General features: G+C 46.3%; 1 protein-coding gene across 2 annotated transcripts; it reads right to left on the bottom strand.

Moving 5' to 3' along the window:
- Positions 1-1,310: 1,310 nt before the first annotated feature.
- On the bottom strand, positions 1,311-24,495 carry slc4a2b (solute carrier family 4 member 2b). 2 transcript variants are annotated; one of them, XM_055508187.1, is made up of 25 exons: positions 24,203-24,495; positions 18,941-19,019; positions 16,122-16,293; positions 10,745-10,907; positions 10,431-10,657; positions 9,760-9,881; positions 8,814-9,034; positions 8,397-8,533; positions 7,865-7,954; positions 7,320-7,500; positions 7,106-7,241; positions 6,739-6,940; positions 6,552-6,657; positions 6,290-6,474; positions 6,004-6,214; positions 5,722-5,928; positions 5,493-5,641; positions 5,220-5,414; positions 4,928-5,149; positions 4,743-4,832; positions 4,502-4,659; positions 4,158-4,411; positions 3,894-4,063; positions 3,631-3,804; positions 1,311-3,353 (listed from the first exon to the last, which is right to left on the bottom strand). In XM_055508187.1, the coding sequence occupies exons 3-25, from the start codon at positions 16,179-16,181 to the stop codon at positions 3,273-3,275; spliced, it is 3,741 nt and encodes a 1,246-aa protein (XP_055364162.1). In that variant the 5' UTR covers positions 16,182-16,293; positions 18,941-19,019; positions 24,203-24,495; the 3' UTR covers positions 1,311-3,272. The 2 variants fall into 2 exon arrangements, with proteins under 2 accessions (XP_055364162.1, XP_029002441.1); XM_029146608.3 differs by lacking the exon at positions 7,865-7,954 and having other exon boundaries at positions 24,203-24,494.
- Positions 24,496-25,693: the final 1,198 nt, after the last annotated feature.

Here is a 25,693-nt window from a genome sequence, read left to right as displayed (position 1 = left end):
TTTGCAATATCTGATTATAAACAAGCATCAGACACAGACAACTGTTCACTAAACCAAAACACTGAGGGGTTGATTATAAACAAGTCAAAACAAGTTTGGCTTTTACTGTAAATTATGTATTTCAGAAAGTGAGAAACTAAAGCAAAAGAGAAAACTGAAGCTAAAATAAGAACTGAATCTTTATTAATGAAAACACATCTGCATAGTGAGGATATTACATAGGAAGCTCATTAATGTAATACACACAACGACAAGGAGAGTAATCGAAGTAAAACCCTGCAATGCAGAAATGTTTGTACTAAAACACCAACAGGTTGAGGGTCAGCGGCCTCAGTTGTTTCCTATGGATGCCAGGAGACTGGGCGCTCCATTGCTGTAGGTCATTGTGTTGCACTGATTTACTCGCTCCTTCTTCATTTCCTGCCGGACAAACAACAGTTGGTAAACAAGCTTCTTTTTCCTCACAGGAGGGACTGAAATCGCAGACTGACCTCTGTGAACGCAGGCCTGTGGATGCAGTGGACGTATGGCCTGGGCTCTTGCTCAATCTCTCCCCTGAACATTTTGTAACAGACGGCGCAGTCGATGAGCGGCTGCACGGACGCACACAAACAACACAGACGAGTCACGACAGGCTCCAGCCCTCGCATTCCACATTCCACTCTGCCAGAGCTGCTCCAAAGCCCACAAAACTCACCCTGTCGTTTCTGAAGCTGCAGCTCGTGGGGTCAGTGGTTCCCTTTGGACACTTGGTGGCTTTCAGGTAGAAGTGGTGGTAAAAGAAGCTCACACCAAAACCAGGCTGAGAGAAAGAAGCAGAATTAGACCCCTCAGAAGACCAGCACATCCTCTGGTAACTAGTGTTTCCTGAGGACCCCATGTTTCAGTGATGATCCAGAACATAACAGTAAAAGGTAGAGCGCGTCAAATGTGGAGTGCAGTACCTCGACGTCTGACTTTGTGACGCTTGTGTAGAAGTTGAAATGGTGCTGGATCCCAGCGTGAGAGTTGACCTTGTCCAGGGCGAGGTCCACTCCTTTCCTGTAGGTCTCGGGCAGAAGATCGTAAGCGTCCTGCGCGTTAGACAAGGAGAGAAAAGCTCCGAAGCTCAGCAGCAGGAACGCAGCCATGGTTTTAGCCCGGCGTGGAACAGTGAGGCTGGTGGTGGGGGGGGGGGGGGGGGGGTTCCATAAAGGAGCCCAGAGAAGAGCCAGCCCTCTTTCCTCTGGGGGAAACCAGCTGAGAAACAAACACGTCTCCTTCTGTTTTCGTCATCATGACCATCAATATTATGACACAACAACGAGGGATAAATAGAAAATGTGTTTATTTGTCATTAATATGAGTCATTATTGTACGGCAGCTGTTGTCTCTGAGCCTTTGTATTGCCTTCAGCAATGGACCACATCAGTAATTCTTGACTTTTACAGACGCTAACATCGACAGACTCCATTCACAGGCACAACTAGCAAACAACCTACTTTGCATAAATATCAACTTTTACCAGTATGTGAACATTAAAAAACAAAATGTTTGTCACATGTTCTGAATAAATCTTCCAAAAACAGCAATGCCTCATATTGCAGCACATAAATAATGGAGAGATGTTTGATTTATGATCGTGTCCAAAGTGCAAACTATCGTAACGCGTGTCATCGATGCGGACAAGGCTGATCGATTCATGACACAAACACACAAGGTCACAACGAGAGTCGGACGTTCAGAGAGAAAGCAGAGTAACAGCAGAGAGCGTAACATGACATTAAAGAGCCTTCCCTCTCATGTTGATATGCAGATTGTCTACTCAATGCTTGTGGACATTTGGTTGACCAGCTTCAAAGTCGCGAAACTGTTAAAATATTAATTGATGTCATTTTAAAACGTATCTTAAAACTTGGAATGTTACGAATGAGTTAATTTAGGTCAGAAGTGACTGAAACGCAGCTTATTGTTCCACCTACATACAGTAACTATTTACAAGACATTTGGCACCTGGACACTGAGCCTCTAAACTGATAAAAGGAGACAAGCCTGTTTTACCCTCAGCTCAGTTTAAGCAGTTAAACCACCTCCAGAGGCAGATTTCACTCATATCGTTTAGTTTGCGTGTTTCAATCTGCATCAAGAGCTGCAGAAAACCAAAGACTCGTCCCTCCATGATGTGACGTTTCCTCCAACCTTTCCCTGAACCGTGAATCATTCAACACCGTTTATTAGGATGTCGCCCTCCAGGAGAACTTCAGCCAACATCATCAAGACTTAAAGTTCCCATTTCACTGGAGTCGACCAAACATACTTTAGTGCCCTAAACTACATTTATTCCACTGTGATATTAAAATAATGAAGTGTGGTAATCATGATCATGTTGTGGCGTTAGTGTGAGATGAACTTGCATTTTCATGTTTTTTTGGTCTGTAACATCTCCACCTGCTGGCGATTATGCTGCAGGTGCAGAATTAGACATTAAAGCCTTTAAACTATCAGCCTCAGCTGCCGAGGGATGAGCTACAATCAGTCACTGAGGAGGTAAACCAACATGGACGTTTAAGGGATTCAAGAGGATATTAATGGGATAAATGATTAAATAAATACAGTCATTGATCGGATTTGGTGTCTTTTAAAAGTGCTACAAGCTTCTAGAGGCAGATAAAGTGATCATCCGTCCAAAGTAAGACAGGATGAGGAAAGCAGCCTCTCAGTACACAGTTTCATTTCCTCTAAAGGCGCTTGGTGAGTTAAAACATAAAAAAATCCATGTTTAGATAAAAGGAATGTATCCCATATACCCTCCACATATTCAATGTGAATCAGAGCAACCTTTCAGGGCTAGATATGAACCTAAGTGGCAAATCTATCTACGGTTATCACATTTAATTTTGAGCTTGAGATCATGTAACTTAATTTAAAATCTTTTGTCCCCTGAAATGTATATATAAAATATATTTATAGCTGTGTCAATAGAGTATGATCTGAGCGAACACACAATGATTTGGTCTGTGCCACACTGCTGTTTTACATGCTGTTTTACAGCAGACAGCCTTCATCAATCTGATAAAACGCTACTTAAAACAGAGAAGTGTTTGGCCAATGCAACAAGCAACCAGGCCTCTGGCAAACTGTGCGTCTCCATGGTGATAAGAGCCAGAGGTGCACAGTGATGGGGCATGAAATCTGTGCGGGTTTTTTGATTTGGAAGGACTTCATCGTTACGTCCCACATCTGCCTTGGTTGTGTGTGACCGGGCCTGCTGGCAGAGGAGAGGTTGATGTGGTTTACACTGGCATCTGCATCTCTGAGTACTCGTCGTGACACTCGCGCTCGTCGAACGCCGGCTCTGCGTCATCTGCGTCCAACTGTGTGTGTGAGAGAGAGAGACAGAGAGAGACAGAGAGAGACACACACACACACACACACACACACACACACACACACACACACACACACACACACACACACACACACACACACACACACACACACACACACACACACACACACACACACACACACACACACACACACACACACACAAAGTCAACTTTCTGAAATTTCACAATCTGTTTAAATTCAGATTTAAACAGCCTGGACTGGGCCGCTTTGGTAGCGTGCGCCCCCTGGTGGTCAACTTACGCATGCCACCTCTCTGGGAGTGAAGATGCGTGCCAGCAGGAACATCTTGACAGGAACCGTGAGGAGCAGGACAAAGGGGAAAGCCAGCGAGGCCTGTGTGGACATGACCGCCCAGAGGACCGCCAAGCACACCAGCTGGATGCAGGTGAACAGATGCATGCGCATCGTGCGAACCTGGAGGAAACGGCTCGTTTAAAAGTCTCCTAGCGGCACTCAGTGCTATAGGGTCACAGTGTGATGAGCATGAAAGGCCAGAGCCTCACCTTGCGCACGTAGCTGTGGTCAGGGTGATACTTTGGAGGCATGAGCAGCAGCATCATCCGCTCTGTGAGCTGAATACCATTGAGCGACATTACACCCATGTAGAGGAAGATACCGAACAGCACAGCCAGAGGGATCTTACGCAGCAGGTTCCCTATCACGATGGAAAGGCCTGGACAGAGGGTATAGTGGTAAAAATAAAATTCAGTGCAAAAACTAACGCTTTACAACATAAGTATTGCAGGTTTCCTTTGTGCGACACTTACCAACCATGAAGGCCACCAGGAACCCGGTGATCCTCTGCTCCTTCACCTCCTGCACGCGAGGCTTGTCGCCAGGGGCGACGGCCTTACTCATGACGGTGAGTGCGTTGACGTGGGTCACTGAGCGGACGGTGGCAGCCGCCATCCACGGCAGTCCGAACAGAGCCGAGGTGCCGCCCAGAACCACGATCAGCATCAGGTCCAGGTGGAAGCCGGAGCCCTTCACCAGCATACGCTCCTTTTTGCTCACGATGAGGCTGCAAAGAAACAGTTTGTCTCATTCCTCAGTGAACAAAGATCTGTGATGATGAAATCTGTATTGTTCTAATAATGTGAAGGTGACTCACGTGGTGATCTGTGTCTCCATGAAGATGAGGATGAAGACCAGCAGAGCAGGCAGACAGCAGGCGAACATCATCCATATGGGAAATTTACCGTTGGAACCCAGCGGGCTGACAATCCAGGCCCGATGGATCACAGAGAAAGTGTCTGGGACGCTCAGTTTCTGGATGAAGGAGAAGGAGAAAACAGTCTGAGGCGCCTTCCAGTCTGCAAATTAGAGGCAGCTACTGAAGTACTGAGTCTTACTTGGGTATATGTGTCTTTTATGTTGTAATCCACCAGCACCATGATGAGGATAGCGATCGGAACCCCAAAATCTCCAATTACCCTGCGAAGCTGAACATGAAAAGATGTAATTATAATAATTTAAAAATCTATTTAGGGAAAATAGATAGTTTAATAATAGTTTTGAGGTGAACTCAGCTCCTCACCCTCCCAGGGAAGAACGCGCTGTTCTTGAATTTGCGCAGGTAGAAAGCGATTAGAAAGGTTCCGGCCATGAGAACCAGAGACAGCAGCGCGGTGTTGGGCTCGCCTTGGCCCGCCTCGGGCTCGGAGCTGTCGGCCGGCACCAGGGACCGGTTTGCCAACGAGACGTTCGCTCCTGTGCTGTTGTTGAGGGAGCAGCTCTTCAGTGGGTGCTCACTGAAAATCTGATCCATGACATGAAACAGGTTAGAAAAATTATGCGAGCATGTATGTTTGTGCATTCATTTAATGTACCTTGATGAGTTTAAAGAAGGTCTCGCAGATGAAGATGAGTGAGATAAGGAAGGAGAAGATCTCCTGAGTGAAGCGGGAGACGAAGCGAACCAGGAAACTTCCCTCAAAGGCCACGGTGAGCATCACAATAACAATGAGCCAGAAGCCGATCCACACGCGGCCAGTGAGGTACTCAATGTCGTTGGCCTTGCAGAACTGGAAGGAGGGAGTGTCAAACGGTCATTAAGAATTCACTGTGAATAGAGTAATCTGATTCACAGTCAGTCTGCTTACTGTGAAAAAGGCTTCTTCAAACACCAGCAGGGGACCAGAGAAACCCACAACCAGCAGCGGCTGAGCCCCGAGCAGGCAGAAGATCATCCCCTGCACCGACGTGGAGATGATGAGCTCGGACACGCCGATCAGGCCGTCCGTCTTCTCACCTGCAGCAGCAACGACAGCGTGAGAAACCGGCACCAGCGGCTCCGAACTACGAGCAGGAGGAGACACCGGCTCAGCTCACCCAGCAGGCCTCCGAACGTTATGGCCGGGGACAGAGCAGCGAAGTAGATGAAGATCACGGCAGCCATGCACTGGCTGTTCAGCGCGTCCTTGAAGTCGCTGAGGTACTTGGGGTAGCGGCGCTGCACGTCTCGGACCAGCCCACCGAAGGGGCGGCCGGTGCGCTCCAGGGGGTCGTCGGACCTCTTCAGCGGCGTGAGCAGGGCCTCTGGGTGGCGATGGCAAACGGGTCAGCAACAAAGGCCGGGTTTCCTTTTGAAAAGGTTCCGTGAGGCATCCTCACCTTTCTCCTCAAAGCTCTTGGGCTCCAGCAGCTTCACTTCCTGTTCCTCCCTCTTGCGCATCATCTCCCGCTGGAAGCGAGCGACCGAGCGCAGCAACTCGTCTCCACCCATCTCTGACGGCGGCAGCACGATGCTGCAGTCCAGGAAGCTGTTGATGGCATTCAGCAGGTCCTGTCTCTCGTCTGCCAGGTAGGCGGCCTCATGGAATTGCTAGATGGGAAAAAAAGAAGTTATAAACATAAAAAGTAAAGATCACTGCTTCATTTCTGTTTTCACTTCGCTAACCTTGTCGGACATGAGTGTGGAGATGGAGCGCCCTATCTGGTGGTAGTCCATGCTGCTGGTGGGCGGTCCCAGCAGAACGAACAGGAACCTGACGGGAACGGGCACCTCCAGCACCGACTCCAGCTCCACCGCCTCCTGCAGACGCACAAACGCCATGGTGGGCTGCTTCAGGAAGTCCACGCTGCCTGCAAGACGGCGAGACGCGAGGGTCAACGTGGGGTCAGGGCCACGGGCAACGACGCACTCCAACTCAGCAACTCACCAACAAGAACCACCGTGGCCTCTGCGTTCTCAGGAATCTTCTCCAGCAGCTTCAGCTCGTGTTTGGACTTGGAGCGGTGCATGCCGCTGCTCAGGCCCGACTCCTTCTGCAGGAGATGACGACACAGGAGCAGGAGATCAGGACGATGAACGACACGGATGCTTCAGCTTCCGGCCAACACACGAACCTGTACTTCATTCTTGTCCATGTCGATGCGCGTTTCCATGTCGGGCCCAGAGTGCATGGCGCCCATGAGCGGGTCGGTGACAGACGGCTCAGGCAGGTGGGTGTGGTTGGCACTGTGGTGGTGTGTGATCAGGCTGCCCAGGCTGGCGGCAGAGATGTTCCTAGGGAAGGGGCTGCTGTGCTCCTTCTCGTCGCTCGGGTGACTAGGGGAGGCGGGGTGAGGCAGAGAGAGGTTAAGCAGCAGGAAGAGAGGCAGCGACCAGGAATGAAGCCACCTAGTAGCAGGAAGCGTGCAGCGGTGGGAGAAGGTGTTTGAACGCTCGTCCTGATGCCACACGTGTCTTTTCTTTAGAGGAGCCGATTCTCACCTGTGTTTGAGCAGCAGAGCCCTCAGGACGTTGGCTCGATCGTCGGCTTTGATCTGGTCGGAGATGATCATCTGCTCCACCACCTGATGGGCGATGCCGGGCAGCGTCTTCTGGTCCAAGTCCAGCAGCACGGCACCTGCAAACACACGCCCCCGGTGCTCAGTGCACAGACCGGCGCCGCTACAGCAGCTCCCCGGTGCCTTTCTGGACCTACCGTGGGAGATGGTCTTCCTCAGCTCCAGCAGACTGCGGAAAGACAGCGAGGCCACGTGTGGTTTCCCCCAGCGCTCCGTCTCCTCCTCCACATCCTCCTCAAACTTGATCCAACGAGCCGTCTCCTTCCACTGCATCTCCTGGTTCTTGTCCATGGTGAGCTCATTCAGCTCCACAAACACCTGGAATCAACATGTGGACATTAAATACGGTCCAGAAATCCAGCTGACGGACACAAACTCAGCACTCAGTCTTAGTGAGGCGATGGTGACACCAGTGGAGCGTCAACATACAGACTCCATGCTTATAGGACACTAGGTGATCTGTTAAAATTCATGTGTCACCCTATAAAACCCAGACATGTTAAAAAGGTCAGTCAGGAGATGAAACAATCAGCTGTGCAGCATCTTCCAGCATCAAACGCCTGTTAACAGGTTATCGTCATGCTGATGAGGCACGGCTCCTGGATGTGGCGCCTGGTGCTGTTAAGCAGCCCGCTGCATGCCTGCGAAACCACGCTCACACCGCCCAAACCTGATGCTTCACCTTCTGATAGCGCACCACTTGACCCGAGTCCATGTCCAGCAGGATGCCTTCGGGCCGCGAGGCAGAGCGGTACAGAACCACGGGCAACGACTGGAGGAGCAGAGCGGCGCAGGACAGGACTCAAACACAGAGAACCAGAAGCCGCTCGTAGAACGGGACTCTCGCTTTCACACACTCACACACACACACACACACACCTGACAGGGTCCTGCTGTTCACCTGGGCTGCTGGGGGCTCTGAGCCCTGCATAAGAGTGTGTGTTAATAAAACATAGCTCTCCTCTCAGGACCGTTCAGTGTCTGGTTACCTAAGCTCTACACTCGCCTCCTTTTTCCTGTGTGTGAAAGGAAAGAGCTCATTCATTCATTTTTAATTGTCTCCTTCACTCACAATAGAGACAGGGCCATGGAAAGACACATGTTTCCCAGAATTTGAGTCATTTTGGAGTAAAGAGGAAAATAAAGCTTTAAAAGTTTAATTATTCTGCGCCTACTCTTATAAACATCCAGGGAAGCGTTTGTGCTCCTCTCACCTCGTGTGGAGTTCGGTCCTGTTTGCGGCTGCGGCTCGTCGGCTCTTTGTGGTCTTTGCCGATGTGCACGATCTGCCCCTTGGTGCTCTTCCTGACCAGGTGCCGGCGCACGCCGGGGACATCTTCAAAGCGATGGCCTGGCCGAGAAGAAGAGCGACGTCAGATGCAGCCACATTATAAAAGAGCACCTGGAATCCTTTGAAATAAGTCCATTGAGGCGCCATCTCGTCCAGGTGCTTCCACCAACAGCAGGAATGCTTCACTTAATACAGCCGCTACTCTGTGAGCAGACTCCTGGACGGACTGTAAATCTCCACGCTGAGCAGTGCTCAGAAGGAATACGATGCCACACTGATTAGTGCAGGAATAACACAGTATATATGAAGAGCCGCCAGTACTCACGGGCCTGTGACTTACTCTTAATGCCGTCCAGGTCGGCCGAGGCCAGCATCTGCGCCTCGCTCTCGTCCGTGGGGATGCGCTGGTACTTGGCCTGCTCGGCGCCCGTCATGTTGCCCGTGCGGCGGCGCTCCTGCAGGTCGTAGCCGCGGCTGGCGGACGAAAGCCTGGCCAGAGGGTTGTGATCGGAGGTGGGAGACTGAGGAGCGGGGCTGGGAGTGTCAGGAGGAGGCGCTTTGCTAGATAAAAGACATTTTTTTTTTTTTTTATTTAAAATGTCTTTATTTGGACTGTTTGAATCGTGAAGCATAAATAACTCTTTTACTGCTCTACAAACAATGTAACTTTTTCCCCAATTTCCATCTAATTTAGCTGCAACCTTTAATCCATTAAGCCTCTTCTAGTGAATAAAAGCAGCAACAGTAGAAGACCAGTTTTAAATCAGATAGCTGAGATTTACAAGTTTAAGAAGAATGTCATGATGAAAACATCCAAACGGTGAGAAACGATGGCCATCAAATATCATTCAAAGCCCCTTGAAATGAAACGTAATAAACTCACCGTGCTTTAAAGAGTTTTCCAAAAACAACAAACTGCTTGCCCTTCGTCAGTGAGGTTGTCTTTCAACAGGATATTTTCTGTGTTTTTAGTTGCTCTCCAGTAGATTGAAAACCAACAAAGCCACTAAACACAGCTTCATCCCAGCTCAGATTAAACCTTCATGGAGCGCAGGAGTAAATGTCACAGGTTGAGCCTGCGGCTGCTGAGGTGTGTTGCGTTGTCTGTAGCGACGGGTGATAGATGGGTCTCTGAGGACAGGATTACTCTGGTCCACCAGATCAGGCCCAGCAGGCTCACTAGATGCCTGAGGCATGGTAACGTACAGCATGTGCCTCGCCACAACAAGATGAGGACATCTCAACGAGACGAAGCGGATCATACAGGTTTATTTGCCTTTACTCACTCTGTGCAGGTCGCATCTTCGCCTGCAGCGGCGCCGCACTCTGGAACCACGTGCAGCTCTCGGGGCGAGCGAGGGCTCTCTCCATCTCGCCTGGACGCTTGGTCTTCGTCAAATAAAAAGAACTAAGGGAGGGAAAAGCAAAGCGAACGTGAGAGTGCTGCTCAGCAAGAACAGATACCAGGCCAACACTTGAATCATGAGGCTCTGACATCAGATTCAAACAGTGGAGAATCCAATCCCTGAGCACACGGAGGGAAGATGTGAAGTCATTGTAAATTGATGTTCAAATGACAAAGTTATTTCCTGAAATTAATTATTATAGCTATATTTTGAATATTATTTTTGACTCTGGCCACTGTTTACATTCAGTATAGTTAATTGTGCTGTGGGTCCAACTTTCTCATTTTACCTGATGTTTACACAATGACGACTACTTTAGAAAAGTGAAGATGATCCTGTCAAATAAATGTAACCCTATCAGTTACGTGTTCAAATTAAATCAGTTCAGTAAAGTAGTAGAGCACTAATAAATGATTTAAACCGCACTGAAATATTCATAGAGAGAGCGTGGTGATGTAAGTACTAACAGACAGGTTGGTGTCAGAGCTCAGACTGAGGCCGTTCAGAGGCCAACACGTTTCTGAATCACCTTATTCTTGGAGAGCGATTACCTCCACATCTTTTACTTTCTCCGACTCGGATGGAGCAGGGGTCGCCTCCGCTCCCTCCTCCTCTTCCTCCTCTTCATCCTCTCCTTCTTCTATGGTGCCAGTGGTGGCGACGTGGCTGCTTTTGTGCTCCTTGTCCTTCTTCCTCTTTTTGCTGCTCTTCTTCCTGCGCCCCTCAGAGGGCAGCTTGGACAGAGGCCGGTGGATGTGGTGAGACGAGTGACGGTGGTCTACGAGGGGAGGAGGATGCGGAATAAAGAGTCATTCACTTCAAAATCTGACTTTAAAGGCTTTACGTGTTCTCAGATCGTTCATACATTCAATGTCCTCTTCATGGTAGTTGTGGTGCTGCTCGTCAGGGACGGCTGTGGGACTGAGGATCTGCTGGAAACGCTCGATGCCCAAAGCTTTGTTCAGGTCTCCATCCTCCTCCTCCTCTGGATGTGGAGAACTGTGCAGTGGAGAAGCAGGAGCCTCTGGCTGCAACACAAATCAAACCATGAGCAAAACCATGCGATCAAAAGCAAATGAATGCATTCAATAAGATGTTAAGCTCAACATTGCTAAAGTTCCTGTGACTTGTGTTTTTGTTTTTCGAACTTTGAGCGTCTGTCAGTAACAGCAGTGCTAGTGTTTGCTGAGCAGGCGTCCTGATGAGAGACTGAGAGACTGCTGCATTAAAGGGCTTAGAACCACCTCAGACCGACTTTTAGGAACCACACCTTGGCTCTTTGCCCATTTCATCTTCTGAGAACGTGACTCACTGCACGTCTCCTGTGCAAAGCTGACAACTTTTACCAGAAAGTGACCGCACAGACATGTTTAAAGGAGCCAAGGTTGAGTTTAGCAACCGGTGATTCACTTTGTTTTCAAATGTCTCACGTTGTTTTTAGAGGATGTGATGGATGTGATGTCACACCTGTCTGGATGATGAAACTGCTAAACGAGCACTAGGCGGCGCTGCCTCTCCAAGACTTACTGCACTTGGTTTAAAATGAGTTTGTGTATCACTAGAGGGAGCTGTGCTGTCCTGACCTGAATGCTCCACGCTGCTGCTGACATCTCGAGTGCATTCTTAACAAATAAGCTTTCAAATTGGAAACAAGCTCCATGTGCTCTGACCGTCGGCCTTTTTCCATGCCGTGGTGTGACGGGGCTCACGTGGCTGATACCAGATCTGTTTTCCTGCAGCGGGTTGCGGTGCCTCACTGTGCCCCCCGCTCTGTGCTGGGATGTTGTGATAAAGGATTTAACTGCAGCATTACAGCAAGTGGATCCACTCAGGAGGACATGACTGGGCTGTAGCCGCCTCACGACAGAGTAAATGTTGCACGTCTGCCGCACGGAGGCCTCGGATCCTGCAGCGGACCCTTCCTGTGCCAGAACCGAGGGGCCACGAGTTACCTGATGCCTCGTCGGCCAGTTCTCAGGATGCCCGACATGCAAGTCATATTACGCCTTCCTCCATGACGCATGTGATGAAACAGTTATGCTTCTCACAAAGCTCAGACTTCTCCACCAAATTGAAACGATACCGTTTCAAATTATAGTGTAAGGACGTAATTATGTACATTTGCTCAAGAATGGTTAAGTGTAATTTGGAGGTGTTGACGTTTTTCACCCAAGAGTTTCTATTTGTATACACATAATGACACTGGAGCTCTATGCATCAGTAATTTAGTACAGACAGAAAATTTGTTATTTGGTAGCTTAAAATTGTCAATTCTGAAAAAAAAAAAAAAAAAAAAAACAACCTCAAACCCTGCTTATAGAGGATTAGAGAACCGATCAGCATAAATGACTCAAACAGCCAGAAGCTGAAAATCCTGAGTTCTTCACAAGCAGATTTATAGGAGAACAGACAGGTCAGCACACATTCAATATTGACTCAAGCTTCAATTCCTCATATACTGTATGTTTCTTTCCCCTGACAGATCAATGAAAGACTCAAAAACACAAGGGAACAAACTAAAACATCTTTCATTCATTTTTTCTGAAAACACAAATCGTCCAATTTAAAGCAGTAGAAGAAACCATAGTGAAACAGCCTAAACAGAACAGTGGCTCTGAAGTTCAGAGTTGTTTCAAAATAAAAGCCTTCAATATCTACATCAGCACCTCCAAACACTAAAAACCTGAACATCCAAACATAAAACCCTCAGAGCAGACTCTCAATGCTGCAGTTTATCTGCACAAAGCTCTCATTCATATCACGCTTTCACAGTGAATCACTAGAAGTGGGAGAAATTCTCAACAAGGTGCGTTCTCCCCAAACTGAACTTGTGCAAAAACAGAGAGAACTCAGCATCTGAGCAGAAGCAGGTGAATCGGCCCAGAGGGTGGGAAGGTGCTCCAGACTTACCTCGCTCATGGCAGCAAGCGTGGGCGTCCTACAGCAGCACACTGACGCCGTTTCCTACAGCAGCTTAATTAAGAACCGATAACCCTCCACTGCTTATCAGGCCTCATGCTACCGTTTCCAGAGCCCTATCAGCAGCGCGGCCACCTCCACCAGTCTGCCCAGTGCACCGGGGCAGAACAAACACCACTGTCATTCTCACCTTAAGGACAAGCGTGTTTGAACAGCCAGCAACAATCGCCCCGCGTTGACATTCGTCCCCACGTTTTCACTTTGCCACATGAAGCCTAAATATTGACCCAAGTGCTTTTGCTTGAAGGGCAGCGTAAATGAAGCGCACGCGTTTCTGATAGTGTTGAACAAAGCAACAGGCCGCGTCGCTCCATGGAGGTCCTCCCTCGATGCCGTTGGACCTCAAGGACGTGTTAAAGTCACAAACCCAGTAAAACAACCACTGTGTGAAGGAAGGTAGAAGTTTAAAACAGACAACTCTCAAGCAGATGGTTTCCAACAATATGACAAAATACGCCACTTCTTTTCTTTAGTAGACGTTTGTGACATCCATGCAGATGATTAGAAAACTGCTTACATATCGGTAAAAGCGTCCATATTCTCAGAGGGAATCCCACCTGGGGTTTAGGGAAACCAGGCTTCCCCGTCTGCACGTGAGCTTAATGGAAAAACTCAACAGTAACCTAGTTACAGAGTTAAGTGCATGCACGCTGTACAGACAGCTGACATGCAGCCCATCAGGTGTGATGCCCCCCCCATCAGTCACATCAGCGTTGATGACGTCCAACTGTTTACCTGTAACTGAGCAGTGAGAGTAAAGCGACCGTGCATTGGCCTGGACAGGGAAGACGTAGACGTAGATTATCTGCGTGGGGAGGTTGGATCAAATCCTGCAGCGCTCAGCACTTGGAGCCGCCGGCTCGTGGTAGTAGCGCTAATGTGTTTCCATGCGGCCGATGACTCACCGCATTCCTGCATCTTAACATGAGGCTGCTCCGGCCTAGTTCTGCGCTTAGTCACCGGGACCTTTTCTAATTTCTAATTCTTGTCATGCTTCTTATTACATCACAACTCTGACACGAGTTCCATCGTTTGCTTGGATCGTTGGCTGCATCAGTCCGTCTGTTTCTGCGTCCTGTCTGGAGATCGCCTGTGATTATAGTCATAGGTGAGCTTTAAGCGTTATCTTCATGATATACAAATGAAGATTTCAGTAGTGAAAGACACAGACAGATAATTTGCCTGAGTGCTTTCACACCCTAGTTTTATCTAAATTGAAGATGATCAACTGATAAACTCTGCAGGAGTCACATCCACGTCACAGGAAGCACAAGTAATAAAGCAAAGAGACCGAGCTGGCGTAAACCTTACTGTATCTAATCACATGCACTGTGACATTCATGACCTCTGACAAACGACTGCATGCAAGATATCAATAAAAATCTCAGCTATTCCATTAAACCAAAGGGCTGCGAGTCGCTGGTCTAGACACGAGGCGCTTGTTTGCTCTGCTGTTAAGCCTGGGGCCAAAAGCGTCTTCGCCTTTGCAGCTGATCCCAGCATTTCAGAGAGAACGAAAGGATCACGTTGTTAATGCCATGATGCTACGGAGGATAGTGTCGTCCCATCAGAAACTGGACACATATTAAAGATGAGATCAGGTAGTAATCAATATTTCACATTTGTAAAGCAGCAAATGTTGACGTGTCTGCAAACTGTTCAGGGCTTCATCTCCAGCGGCTCATGTTGCGGTTAAAGCGATAAAGTCAGACGGGTTCAGAAAGTCCCACTACTACTCAGACCGGTGTGTAATGACTCGAGGGGGGGGGTCAATCAGCGTCCTCTACGCCTGAACTGAACAAACTCACCTTAAACGCGTAAAGATAGTCCATCAGCTGAGCCGCTGCAGGTTGACAAAGGTATATTTGCTTTTCCAGACCCGAGAGTCAAAGCCAGAAGAAGCTCAACCAGAAGAATCGCCAGCTGCTTCCTGTCACTTTCCCCTTGACACTCGACTGAAGCAGAGCCGCAGGTTCACCAGATGAATCGGTTTCATTGCGTTATCCTTTAAAGTAGAAACGAGACCCATGCGAACGCTCCCGACCACAAACACACTAACACACATTGTTAAGGAGATAATAATTAACCGAGTCGAGTTGGAGCCAACGGCCGGTCAGCCAATAACGGCCGACACGCAGTCACTGAGCAAACGCTTCTATCTTTACTGAGCCCGATCGTCACGCTACCTGCTGGCAAGCGAGTCAGTCCCACTCCACCCGACTGGAGGTTTTATGGCATTTAGCATTTTATCAGCTATAAATAGCTGATTCTGAGCATGTTCTCAGCGACATCAAGGCGATGGAAGGCAATGCGGCTGCAGCCCTTTGACCCGATGACATGGATCACTAGTTACTGTAAGTGTCATGGATCCACCTGAACCTACTGCAACAAACACAGCAGGTTTGTGTGTGTGCTCATTCCAAAAGGAAGCAGCAACAAAGCGGAGTGAAAACAATCGTTTCCTAGACTTGTTTCCTATTCTTTTGCTGCCAAAAACAAAACCACACTACAGCATGATTCTGTCCAAACTATTGTTTAGTCCAGTCACCTCCAGACAACACTCAATTTCTGGGAAATACTTACCTCGGGCTGAGAAAGGTAAGTAAATGAATAAAAAAAAACACAGAAAAGAGATGATGCTCATTATTCGTGGAATTTACTGACCTGATCTGGTGAAATTAAACCGTTCACGTGGATTTTTCCTGCATCAGCACATTAATCACGTTGAGAATCTCGAGTGGAGGAATGCTGCTTTTTTTGGCTACACACCAGCTGCCCCCTCGACTCTGCCACCCATGTTTATCACATCCATCCCACCAGCTGCTGTGCAATTACACACTTCACAATCACGTGCCAATAAGATATTGTTTCCAACACTGGCAAACCATCGACTTTGAGGAGGAGGGGAAGGAAACCATTTGAACCGTGGAACCGCTGGCATTCTTCACTGATTTGTGCAGGAGCAGCTCTGTGCGTCTAAAAGGGTTTGGAGCTATTCTGAACACTTCTTTATGCACAAGAGCAGACAAACCAACCGTCTCTACGAGATAACTAGACGTGTACAAGCACACCTACGTCCAAAATACACACTCCAATGCCAGACAGGACAGAAAGAGCTGATTCAGCGAAATTGTGCCATGATGTGGAGGAAAGTGGAGACAAGTTCAGAGCTGAACACCTAAAGTGTTATTTGAGGCGGTTTGTCCTGGTTTGGTACTGGACCCTGATCCGATCCGTGCGCTGTTGTTGTGGTGAGGACTTACGCTGTGAATAACTGATGCCACGGCATCTGTGACCTGGCTCGAAGCGCTGGGGGTGCTCATGGCTCCGCAGTGGAGGCGCCGTGGGAGAGGAACTGGAGAGCTGTTGGGGATGTGTGTGGCGTTAGCCCTTCTCTTTCTCACTGGGACTCAGACAGCTTTTGGGCAGCATAACCTGGAGATAAAAGTTGGCCAGGAGTTATTTCCCACACAGCTGGAGATTTATAACATGAGGAAAAATTAGTGAACCTGGCATAACCAGAAATGAGGAGCATGGTTATTTAGTGGAAGCAAAAAAAAAGCCAAAAAATGCCAACAAATCATTAAGCTCCAATGCCACTGACTGAATGTTAACATAATAATAATAATAATAATAATGTCAGGATTTCCTCTCGAGCACCTTTGAGACTCCCAGACATCACTCCAGAAACACAAACGACTCATAACAGAGCGGAAACATTCACATTAAGTCACCAAAGTCTCATAATGTGACCAACAGCCTCCATAAAACACATACGTTTGGATGATGAGATTCAGGTTCTGCAGCACTTCCTCTCTGCCATCCAAGGTCTTTGGCTATTCGAGTCAGATAAGATCCCAGGGCAGTGATAAGCAAAGGCACGTGCCTCAGTTAACCTACACCTGGTCACTCCCGAGTCCCTTATATGAAATATAAACACGGAAGTCTGAAAGGTAATCATCAGTCAGGAAGCTACAGCCCACAAATCAGCCAGATAAAGCAACAAACATGTTCTAATGAAGATGTGGACATGTGCTGTACAGGAACCACCCTCATGTTATGTCTGCTGAATCCTGCTGGGCATCTAATTAGTAACATTATTAACAGTACATCGGTTTCTGTCTTCAGGGTCAGTTAGAAATCTGGAGATCCAGTCTGTGACAGCGGCTATCAGACCAACGATAAGGCCCCAGTATCAGTGACCTTGTTGATGGCGAGGGACGCGCAGGTTTGTTTCACTGAAATGACTAAACGTGAAGACGTAGATGCCATTATCCGATCTACACGCAGTTTTGGCAGCTCTCTTTGATTGAGCTGCCAAGCTGCTAATCGCCGGACCAGAAGCAGCTGTTCCGTCCAGAGCAACAACTTTAACCAGTTCCACGTAATAAACGTTAGCTTAGCTGCGCTTTCAGGCGACTTTCTCAGTAAATCTAGACCCACAGCGCGGTGGAGCAGACAGAGCCGGCTACACAGGGATAAGGTTACAGAACGCTGGGGTCCTGGGCCAAAACCATGGGAACCGGCTCCTCCACCTCAGGCTCTGTGTGTAATATTATCTTTATGATAACAACTATGATCAGAAGAAAATAATAACAGCAACCGCAAGACAGTAGGAACGGCGTCATCAAGGATTTGGTTGTTTATTCATTATCTTTCTCGTTATCCATCGCAGGACAGAATAAAAGGAACCGATTGTCCCTTGTGTAATGACGGCGTGCTGACAATGCAAGAGGAAGCGAGGACAAGCTGCCCTGTATCTCTCCTGGAAGAAGTTAATCATATATTCCAGGATCCATAGAAAAGTGAGCACCTTGCAAGATGACCCTAAAAGGACAATAAGTCAGGAATTATTTCCTCCCTGGGAGTTTTCCATCTTAGACTTAGTCACAGTCTCGTACCGTACCAGAGTTCACAAGACTTTGTTAAGACTATGCTTTTAGGAGGAAGTAACTATTAAAACAGGAAGAAGACAACAGCTACAGACCGAGAGCTGTCAGGAGGAGAACTCTAGAAGTTCTATAGATTTTTGAAAAGGAAGAACAAAGTTTTCTGTTCCATATTAGTAGATACACATTACATTTATCTACACTTGATGCTTTAAAATGTGAAACATGACAAATGAACATTTTAAAAAGGTCAATTTTCTTTCGCTGTAATCTTGTGACCTTTAGAGGGCATAAATGGTTAAAAATCTTTTGCTCCGCTCCTAAAAATGTCATTTAGGGAAAAGCAGCGAGACAGACAGACGACTGGACCGAGGTTCTGAAGCCAGTCATCTGCCGGACGGGCTCCGCTTCAGTCGGCAGCCTGGCAGGCGAGCGTCCACCACAAACTGCACCGTCACATACCAATCCTATTGAATGAGGCACAATTTCAAAGACAGTTCAATAAAATATACGAACGGCCAATAAAAGTGTCCCAAAATAGAGGCTTGATTACACAATGTCCAAACCTCAACCGAACCGACAGGCCTGTAGTTATAAAAACAGGGCAACAACGGGGAGGAAGGGAGCAATTTGAGTTTTCATTAGAGGGTTTACAGAAAAATACCACAGACTAAAAGACAATGCACGTTCATAAAAAGGGACAGAACTGTGATAAGAGATAAATGCTTTATCAACACAACTCAAGCTGAAGAAAACGTGTGATGAACTGACACGGGGTCAGATAAAGAGCGGTTCAAAGAAAGGCAGAGACCCATTTAGAATGTTTAAGTTGCTCTGAAGTGTCAATTCTAGATCGCCCACAGCCCAGACCTCCCACAAATGGCCTTTAAAAGCTCAAATTTAACATTTACTGCAGCGGGAACGTCTTGTTTGTGCTACTGAAACTCAAGTGGTGCATTTGAAGAGGGTTTTTAGCAAAAGAAACTGTAAAACTGAGCACTTTTGCAGGTGCAGGTTTTGGCTACGTCATCACTGTCCCGGCCTGACTCAGCACCACTCTTTCCTGGAGTGTGACTCTAGGAATCCCGGCTCGTTTCATTAAACCTGACAAACAACATCTGTAATTAAAGACTAATTCATAGAAAATGAAATAAACAGACAATAAAATAAATATAAAAGCAGACTCATCGTACCTTTGAGTGCTTATTGCAGAGAAGCCACCGCAGACATTGTAGTGCAATTCTGAAGTCCGCTGTGAAGAGAAACCCGGGGCTGGTCAGAGTCAAGAGACGCCGAGGGGAGAAGAGAGAGAGACACACACAAAGTTAGAGATGCGGAGCGTGTCTGTCCGACGGTCACCTCGTTGAGTCGACTGCTCTCAGAGGAGCGTGCACCGACTGATAATCCTGAGGAGGAAGGCCGCCGTTATGTTTCCTCCTCCTTCCTGCTGACAAGGAGCCATGTGACAGCGGGGCCCATAGACTGAGTCACAGCCTGCTGCTCTCACGCACGCTAGACGTGGACATTTATTTTTTCATTACAATTATATTCCATTTTTATTACATTCTTAACTTTGCAAAGAGTAGTTGCTGGATTTTTAATCCTAAAACAGGTTCAGTTGTTCCCAAACATTTTGTGCAATAAGCCATGTCTGTACCTACCTGTTGAACTGGTTAGAGTTTCCCCACTTTATTTCCTGAACTACAAACATCCAGTAACTCATGAAAAGGGAGAAGGGCAGGTAAGAAAAACCAAGTTTACTTTTGAAAAGATATTTGCCAATAATCCTCTCAAAAAAAAAACAATCAAATGCATGTATGTACTGTATGTATGATGTAGGGGCTGTGAACTGACAGATCAATATGAAATACATTCCACATTCCAGCCCAGATCAAAGTCACGTTTAACAGCTAAAATCTAACAAAACCGACATTAAGACCGTGCAACAGGAAAAAAGACCAAACTACTGAATATAATAATAATAATAATAATAATAATAATAATAATAATAATAATAATAATAATAATAATAATAATAATAATAATAATAATAATAATAATAATAATAATAATAATAATAATAAATATTTTTCCTTGTTTTTTTGAAGTAGAATTTTCAATTTAAAATTTCATGTTGCGACACATTTGGTAAATCTGGACATTAATACGCCAAAGACAACATGAGGGCGTGTGTCAGACACACACACACACCACTGACTGGTTTACCTCTGCAGAAGAATGACACCTGCCGTTTTGAATAATCCACTCAATAGAAACGGGAGTGACTGAGTTTGTACTGAACCTTCGTTAACACATGATAAATGATGCTACACTTAAACCTAAGCATTCTACTATACTATCCCACTTTGTTATTAGGTGCACACAGTCCAGTACAGCAGCTCTGCTCTTCAGCTTTTATCTGGTTATACTCGTAAGTGAAAAGCTATAACATGGAGCCTGACACATCTGTAATTATTCACCAACAGAACATCTGGATGCTGAGAAAGTGCCACTGCATCAGGTTGAATCATTCCTCCTGCACCTGCATTTCTTGAAAAACATAAAATTTTCCCTTCAACTACACGCACCGGCATGCCACAGGTTCTTAGTGTACTTGGCAATGGAAACTAAATCTGTCATGTCATGGAATAAGCAACACTATTAGACAAATAATCCCACCCAAAGTCATAAAAGCCGCCAGATTAATTGTGTTTTCCAGCGAACAAAGAACAGTCCTGTGATCTAAACAAGTTGCTTACCCGTGTGCCAAATAACCGAGTGCTGCATTCCACATCAGCTTATAGAAGCCTTAAAGAAATATCCAGCCGCCGAGTGTGTGTGTGTGTGTTTGTCCCCAGGGATGTAGGCTCACAATACAGTCACATGCATGCCTTGAGGCAAAGAGAGACACAATCATAGACGCAAGTAGCTAAAATTATAGTCCTTTTCATTAGTCGGGGCCTTTGTCAAACTGCTAGCGCGCTTATAATAGCATCTCTTGTGTGACATCATGCACATGAGGATGATTGACAGGTTGTTTCCTAACCAAAAACCAGCAGACAAACTTTTTCCATTACCTTTAAACTCCAGTGAATAAAAACATTTTTTGACCAAATGTGGTTAAAATAGTTATCAAAACCATCTCATGTAGATTAGACTTAAGTGGAAAAGATAAAAATAACGTTTAACAACAATCTCCAGCACAACAATATCCCAAAGGCTCAGTTTTTCTAGCTTTCATCCGAAGTCGGAAGTCCTCCCTCCAACTTCCTGTTTTTCTTCCCTCTCTAATCCGCGAGGCCATGTTTGCAGACACACTGAGGTGGTGCAGCCCAGAGCGAACGCTTTGCAGCACAAACTCACCAGAACCGCTGCTCCCACACGGTCGAGCCTCCGGTGCCCCTCTGACAGCTGCCCCGTTTGCTGAGCTCGGTGGGAATTTGCTCGGGGTGCGCGTCGGTGCCCGTGCGCCTGCTGCCACCGGGCGCTGCAGCCTGAAATAGCTCAGCGGTTCACAAGTCACCCACAGTATCTGTATCCTGATCCGCTCAGCATGCAGCCACGGCTACCTGTTCGGCACCAGCTTCTCCCAGCGCGGCCAGGCCGGACCCTGCCGGGCTGCGCCATGTCCACAATCACTGGAACCGGTCCAGTCTCAGCAAACAGCTGCACCGGGGTCTCTGCCGCCTTTATCCAAGGCTTCGCCCCAGCACAGGCCTCAGGCAGCAGCCGCCCTGCTTACGCCTGAGGCACCACCTGTCTGTGGGGTGGGGGGAGATGGAAGGGGCAGTTAAACCCTAGCAGCTTACAGTACGTCTGTCCATCGCCGTCCCCTCTAGAGAACAATCCCAAGTGATCCTTGTAGCTGTCGTTCCAAGTAGAAGGACAATAAGTGCCTATTGTTTAGTTAATATAGGTATATGTGCACGTCCTACATAAGATCTGCGCAGTTAAAAAACATCAAAGTCAATTAAATGGATAAATAGTATGTTTTACTTTGCATTTGTATGAGTATTGATATAAAACATTCTCTTTTTTTCCAACGTTATGAATTTAGTCTGACAGAGAATGTTATTCTTCCAATAGAAACACCAGGTATTTTTTTTATTTACCTGAGTAGAATGACAGGTTGCAAATTACTTCATCTTTGTTTTTTTAGGTGCGAGTCAGTAAATTAGATTTACGTGACGATACGTTGAGCCTGGTTTCCAAACACGGACTCCTGACGGTGTCAGGATGCGGCTCCGCCTCTCGGCCCGCTCAGGTTGCACAAGCCGACGCCTCGTTCTCACAGAAGATGTGGTAATCGCGAGGCTTTGACCCAGTACTCTTGTAATAACTGCATTTATCCTCATGAGACGAGAGAGAATAAAACAACCCCCCGACCTCCAGAGCCCACACAAAGGCCTCAAATCGTACACTACGCTCAAATACAAATCATCCATTGATCCGTGTTCTGGGAACCAACCTAATGTGATTACGTTTGTGTGGCAGCAAACAGCCTCTATGAGTAAAGATTAGGAAAATTCACAGGAATTAAAACTAATGCTCGACAACAGGAGCAAGTAGAAAACCTGAGCATGGATTTTATTAATAGTAAGAAAACACATTCATCCTCATGCATGAAGCTGTTTGTTCATCTGAGGCCATGATGTTTGGAAAGAATGATCTACCTATTTTTCTTTGCTTTTTTCTACATGACCAAGTGATTCACAGAAGGAATGTGGACACGGTTTGCTTAAGAGTCTGTGCCTTGACATTTTCTCCTCTGCCGTAACACTCCTGCCGTCACAAATCATTTCACATGTTCCACTGTAGCGAAGGAAAACAAATGCAATCAGAGGCTGGGATCACCGAGACGACATGGATGCGCCTCCGTATGTTTGGAAACTGTGCAGGATTATGCAACAAAACAAAAGCAGGTCTGGAATTTAGAGAGTTGAAAGTCAAATAAATCCCCGCGGAGCGTCCAGGTGTATGTCAGGTAACGTCCGCCAGAGGCTGGTTTTAATCAGACGTCTCTGCTATGCAGCAAAGTCAAACATTTCCTTGTAATAACCTGCGCGGCATATGGAGACGATACTGGCGAGTCAGCACAGGAGACACATCCTTCCTCCATCCAGCCCGAGGGCATGTCCTGACATCTTCCAGTCACATGGGACTGGGCTGCAGCCATCCACGAACCCACGAACCCGTGGCACCAAACATTACAACTCACCCAGAAAATGTTAAATCTGGAGAAACTACCAACAGGAGCAGGACGCTTGCATTATTATTAATTTCTCATGCAAATATGAGAAAACTAGTTTAGATTCGACTGAATGAAGCGCTTTAAACATCTGCATCTTAAGAGCACACCTGTTTTCATCTTTCCTAAACAAATCTGTCTTTTTCACAGCACATGATTCAACTTGTCAGAGCAGGTGGAACCAATAAAATTAACAGTGGCTCTGTTCCAGTAATTGCTGCAGTGCATCAATCAGTAACGTTAATAGCTACACGTGTGACTCTCGTAAAAGGCTCCATAAACCGTTAACACATTTTCTCCCCTTGTTATTTGTAAATAAAATGGAAAACTTCCACTTTTGATCATAAAGAGTTATAAATCGGCAGTTAAAACTACTGAAGCAAATTTACTAGGTGTTGCTTTCGTAATCACTTTATTAACATTAAGTTAACAGCTGTTTGTGTGTGTCATATTTCCAGAGCTACAGTTCAGCAATCACATTGACGATTCTATATAAAATGCCTGAATAAAGCCTGAATCTCTAATGGTCTGTTTAATCACCAGTCAGCAGCAATAAAGATGAATATATAACAAGTATCTAAACAATTCCATTTGTTTTGCCTTGACTGATTCCTGCTGCTACTGTACTGTTCACACACCTGCTAAAACGGGAAAGAAAACACATTTGTTGTCAGGCATCTATTTTGTTACTACTGCAACTGTTGATTATAAATGAACTAAGGTGGTTTAGTTTTAATTAAACAAAGGGTTTAAGTCACCCACAAAGCTAAACAGCACCTGGCTCCAGCTTCTACTGCGTTTCTTCAAGTTATTTTTGCTCTGCCCGTTTGAATCAACAGGTGAAGGAGCGACACTGACTAGTCGTCCCACCTTCATTCACACACGTTGCGCCCCACGAACAGATCCATCTCGACATAACTTTCCGACCGCACGCCTTCACGTTATGTCACAATAATCTGCGAACAATGCCGTTGGATGGATGAATGAGCGAGTGAATGAGTGAGTGAGGGAAAAGGCAAATATCACCACACCTCAGATGAAATGCCGGGTTTAGTTATTTAGACAAACGGACTCTCCCAGGACCGGCTCGACCACCGCGGGGCTCGCGCCTATAGCTGCCATATAGCGGCTAAACGGGACGCTTTGAGCGGTTTTAACTACAATAACACAATCAAACACGTTTTCAAGGTTTCTCTTCCGTTATTACCTGGTTGTGAAGAGAAGCGAGGTCACCCACCAGCAGCAGCAGCAGCAGCTCGTCCATGCATGTGGCAGTGACGCTGGATGTCAAAGCTTCTTCTTCCCCCTCTTCACCGGAAAACAATCAACAACTAACTTGGCGTCGGAGCAACCGCGGCTTTGTAACAAAGCGAAGTCCTTGTCAGGCTTCGAGTCGCACAGTTAGCGGCTCGTGCAGCGGCACCGTGTGCGAAACTCTGCCTCAAACTCTCCCTGAGTGGCACCGTTGAAGCCGGTGTCCATTTACTCTAAGCCTGACCGGCTCACGTCCGGCGTGGATTTTCAAACTAAAACGTCCGATGCTGCTAAACAGTGGGAGAAATAGTAAAGTCTATTTATTACAAGCTCGATGCGTAGTAAAATCTAGCCAGTTAATATCATAAACAAAAAATATTTACAACATGTTTTATTTTTAATGTGTACTATGTAGTGAATCATTTGCTAATACTTATTTTTGGTTCCAGTCCCTCATCTGTTTTTTGATGTTGTGATTTTTGTTGGTTAATATTCTCAGCATGTTTGTTTTAGCAGCTTTATCATTTACTTTAATTATATAGTTCTAGGAGGTACGTGTAGTGTGATAAAAGTGCAAAACGTACCTCTGAAGTACAGCGGAGTAAAAGTAGCTCAAAACCACGACTAAGTTACTTTCTGAAGTATGGTCGGTACTTATCTTGGCATCACGTGGTGGTGCTTTTATTTCGAAGCCACTGCGTGGGACAAATTCTCCAGCTTGTCACGGGAATTTAGAGCGCATGCGCTCAGGATGATTCACATTCTGAAGAAAGCCGAGGCGTTTTTCCGCTATGATGCATATGATGCACATGACGTACAAGAACGGAAGATGAGAGCGACACGTCTTTAAGGCCCAAGTCAAGTTAACTTTATTTATTTTTTAAGATAATGCATTTGCTGTGAAATAAGTCACAGCAAAGCTGCTCAAGACGTTATTTGCGTAAAAAATGCAAATACTTTAAATTTACAATTGCAGGAAGAAGAGGGATTTTTTTCAAGAAAGAGCTTTTTTATCGCTTTCTGAAATGTGATCTGATCTTCACCAAAGGCGCAATTAAAAAACATACACAATGTTACTACGTCGATAAAGCACAAAGTTATCATCTTTATCACAAACAATACAACCACATATTAAAATACTTCCTCGACCAGACTTCACTGTTGGGATGATGGTTTAAAGTTCATTTATAGTCCCTTAGCAAAAAAATTTGGTAATAAAAATCAAAAATAATTGTTGATAGTCATAATCAACAAGTGAAAAGATAATAGTATAGTATAATAGTATATTCAGTCAGAGCTAAATATGTAAAATAATAAGTATACTCATTACTTATTATATTATTCCTAAACTGAAGTAATCTTTACTAAGAGGTTTACCTGGAGCTTTACTCCAGGTTGTGTGAAGTATAAAGACTTTCCTTGCTCTGTAGTCAATAGATAATCA

Source organism: Betta splendens, chromosome 4, assembly GCF_900634795.4.
Source record: "Betta splendens chromosome 4, fBetSpl5.4, whole genome shotgun sequence".
NCBI classification, from domain to species: domain Eukaryota; kingdom Metazoa; phylum Chordata; class Actinopteri; order Anabantiformes; family Osphronemidae; genus Betta; species Betta splendens.
The sequence above is the reverse complement of the archived record's forward strand: the minus strand, read 5'-3'. Positions and strand labels throughout refer to the sequence as shown.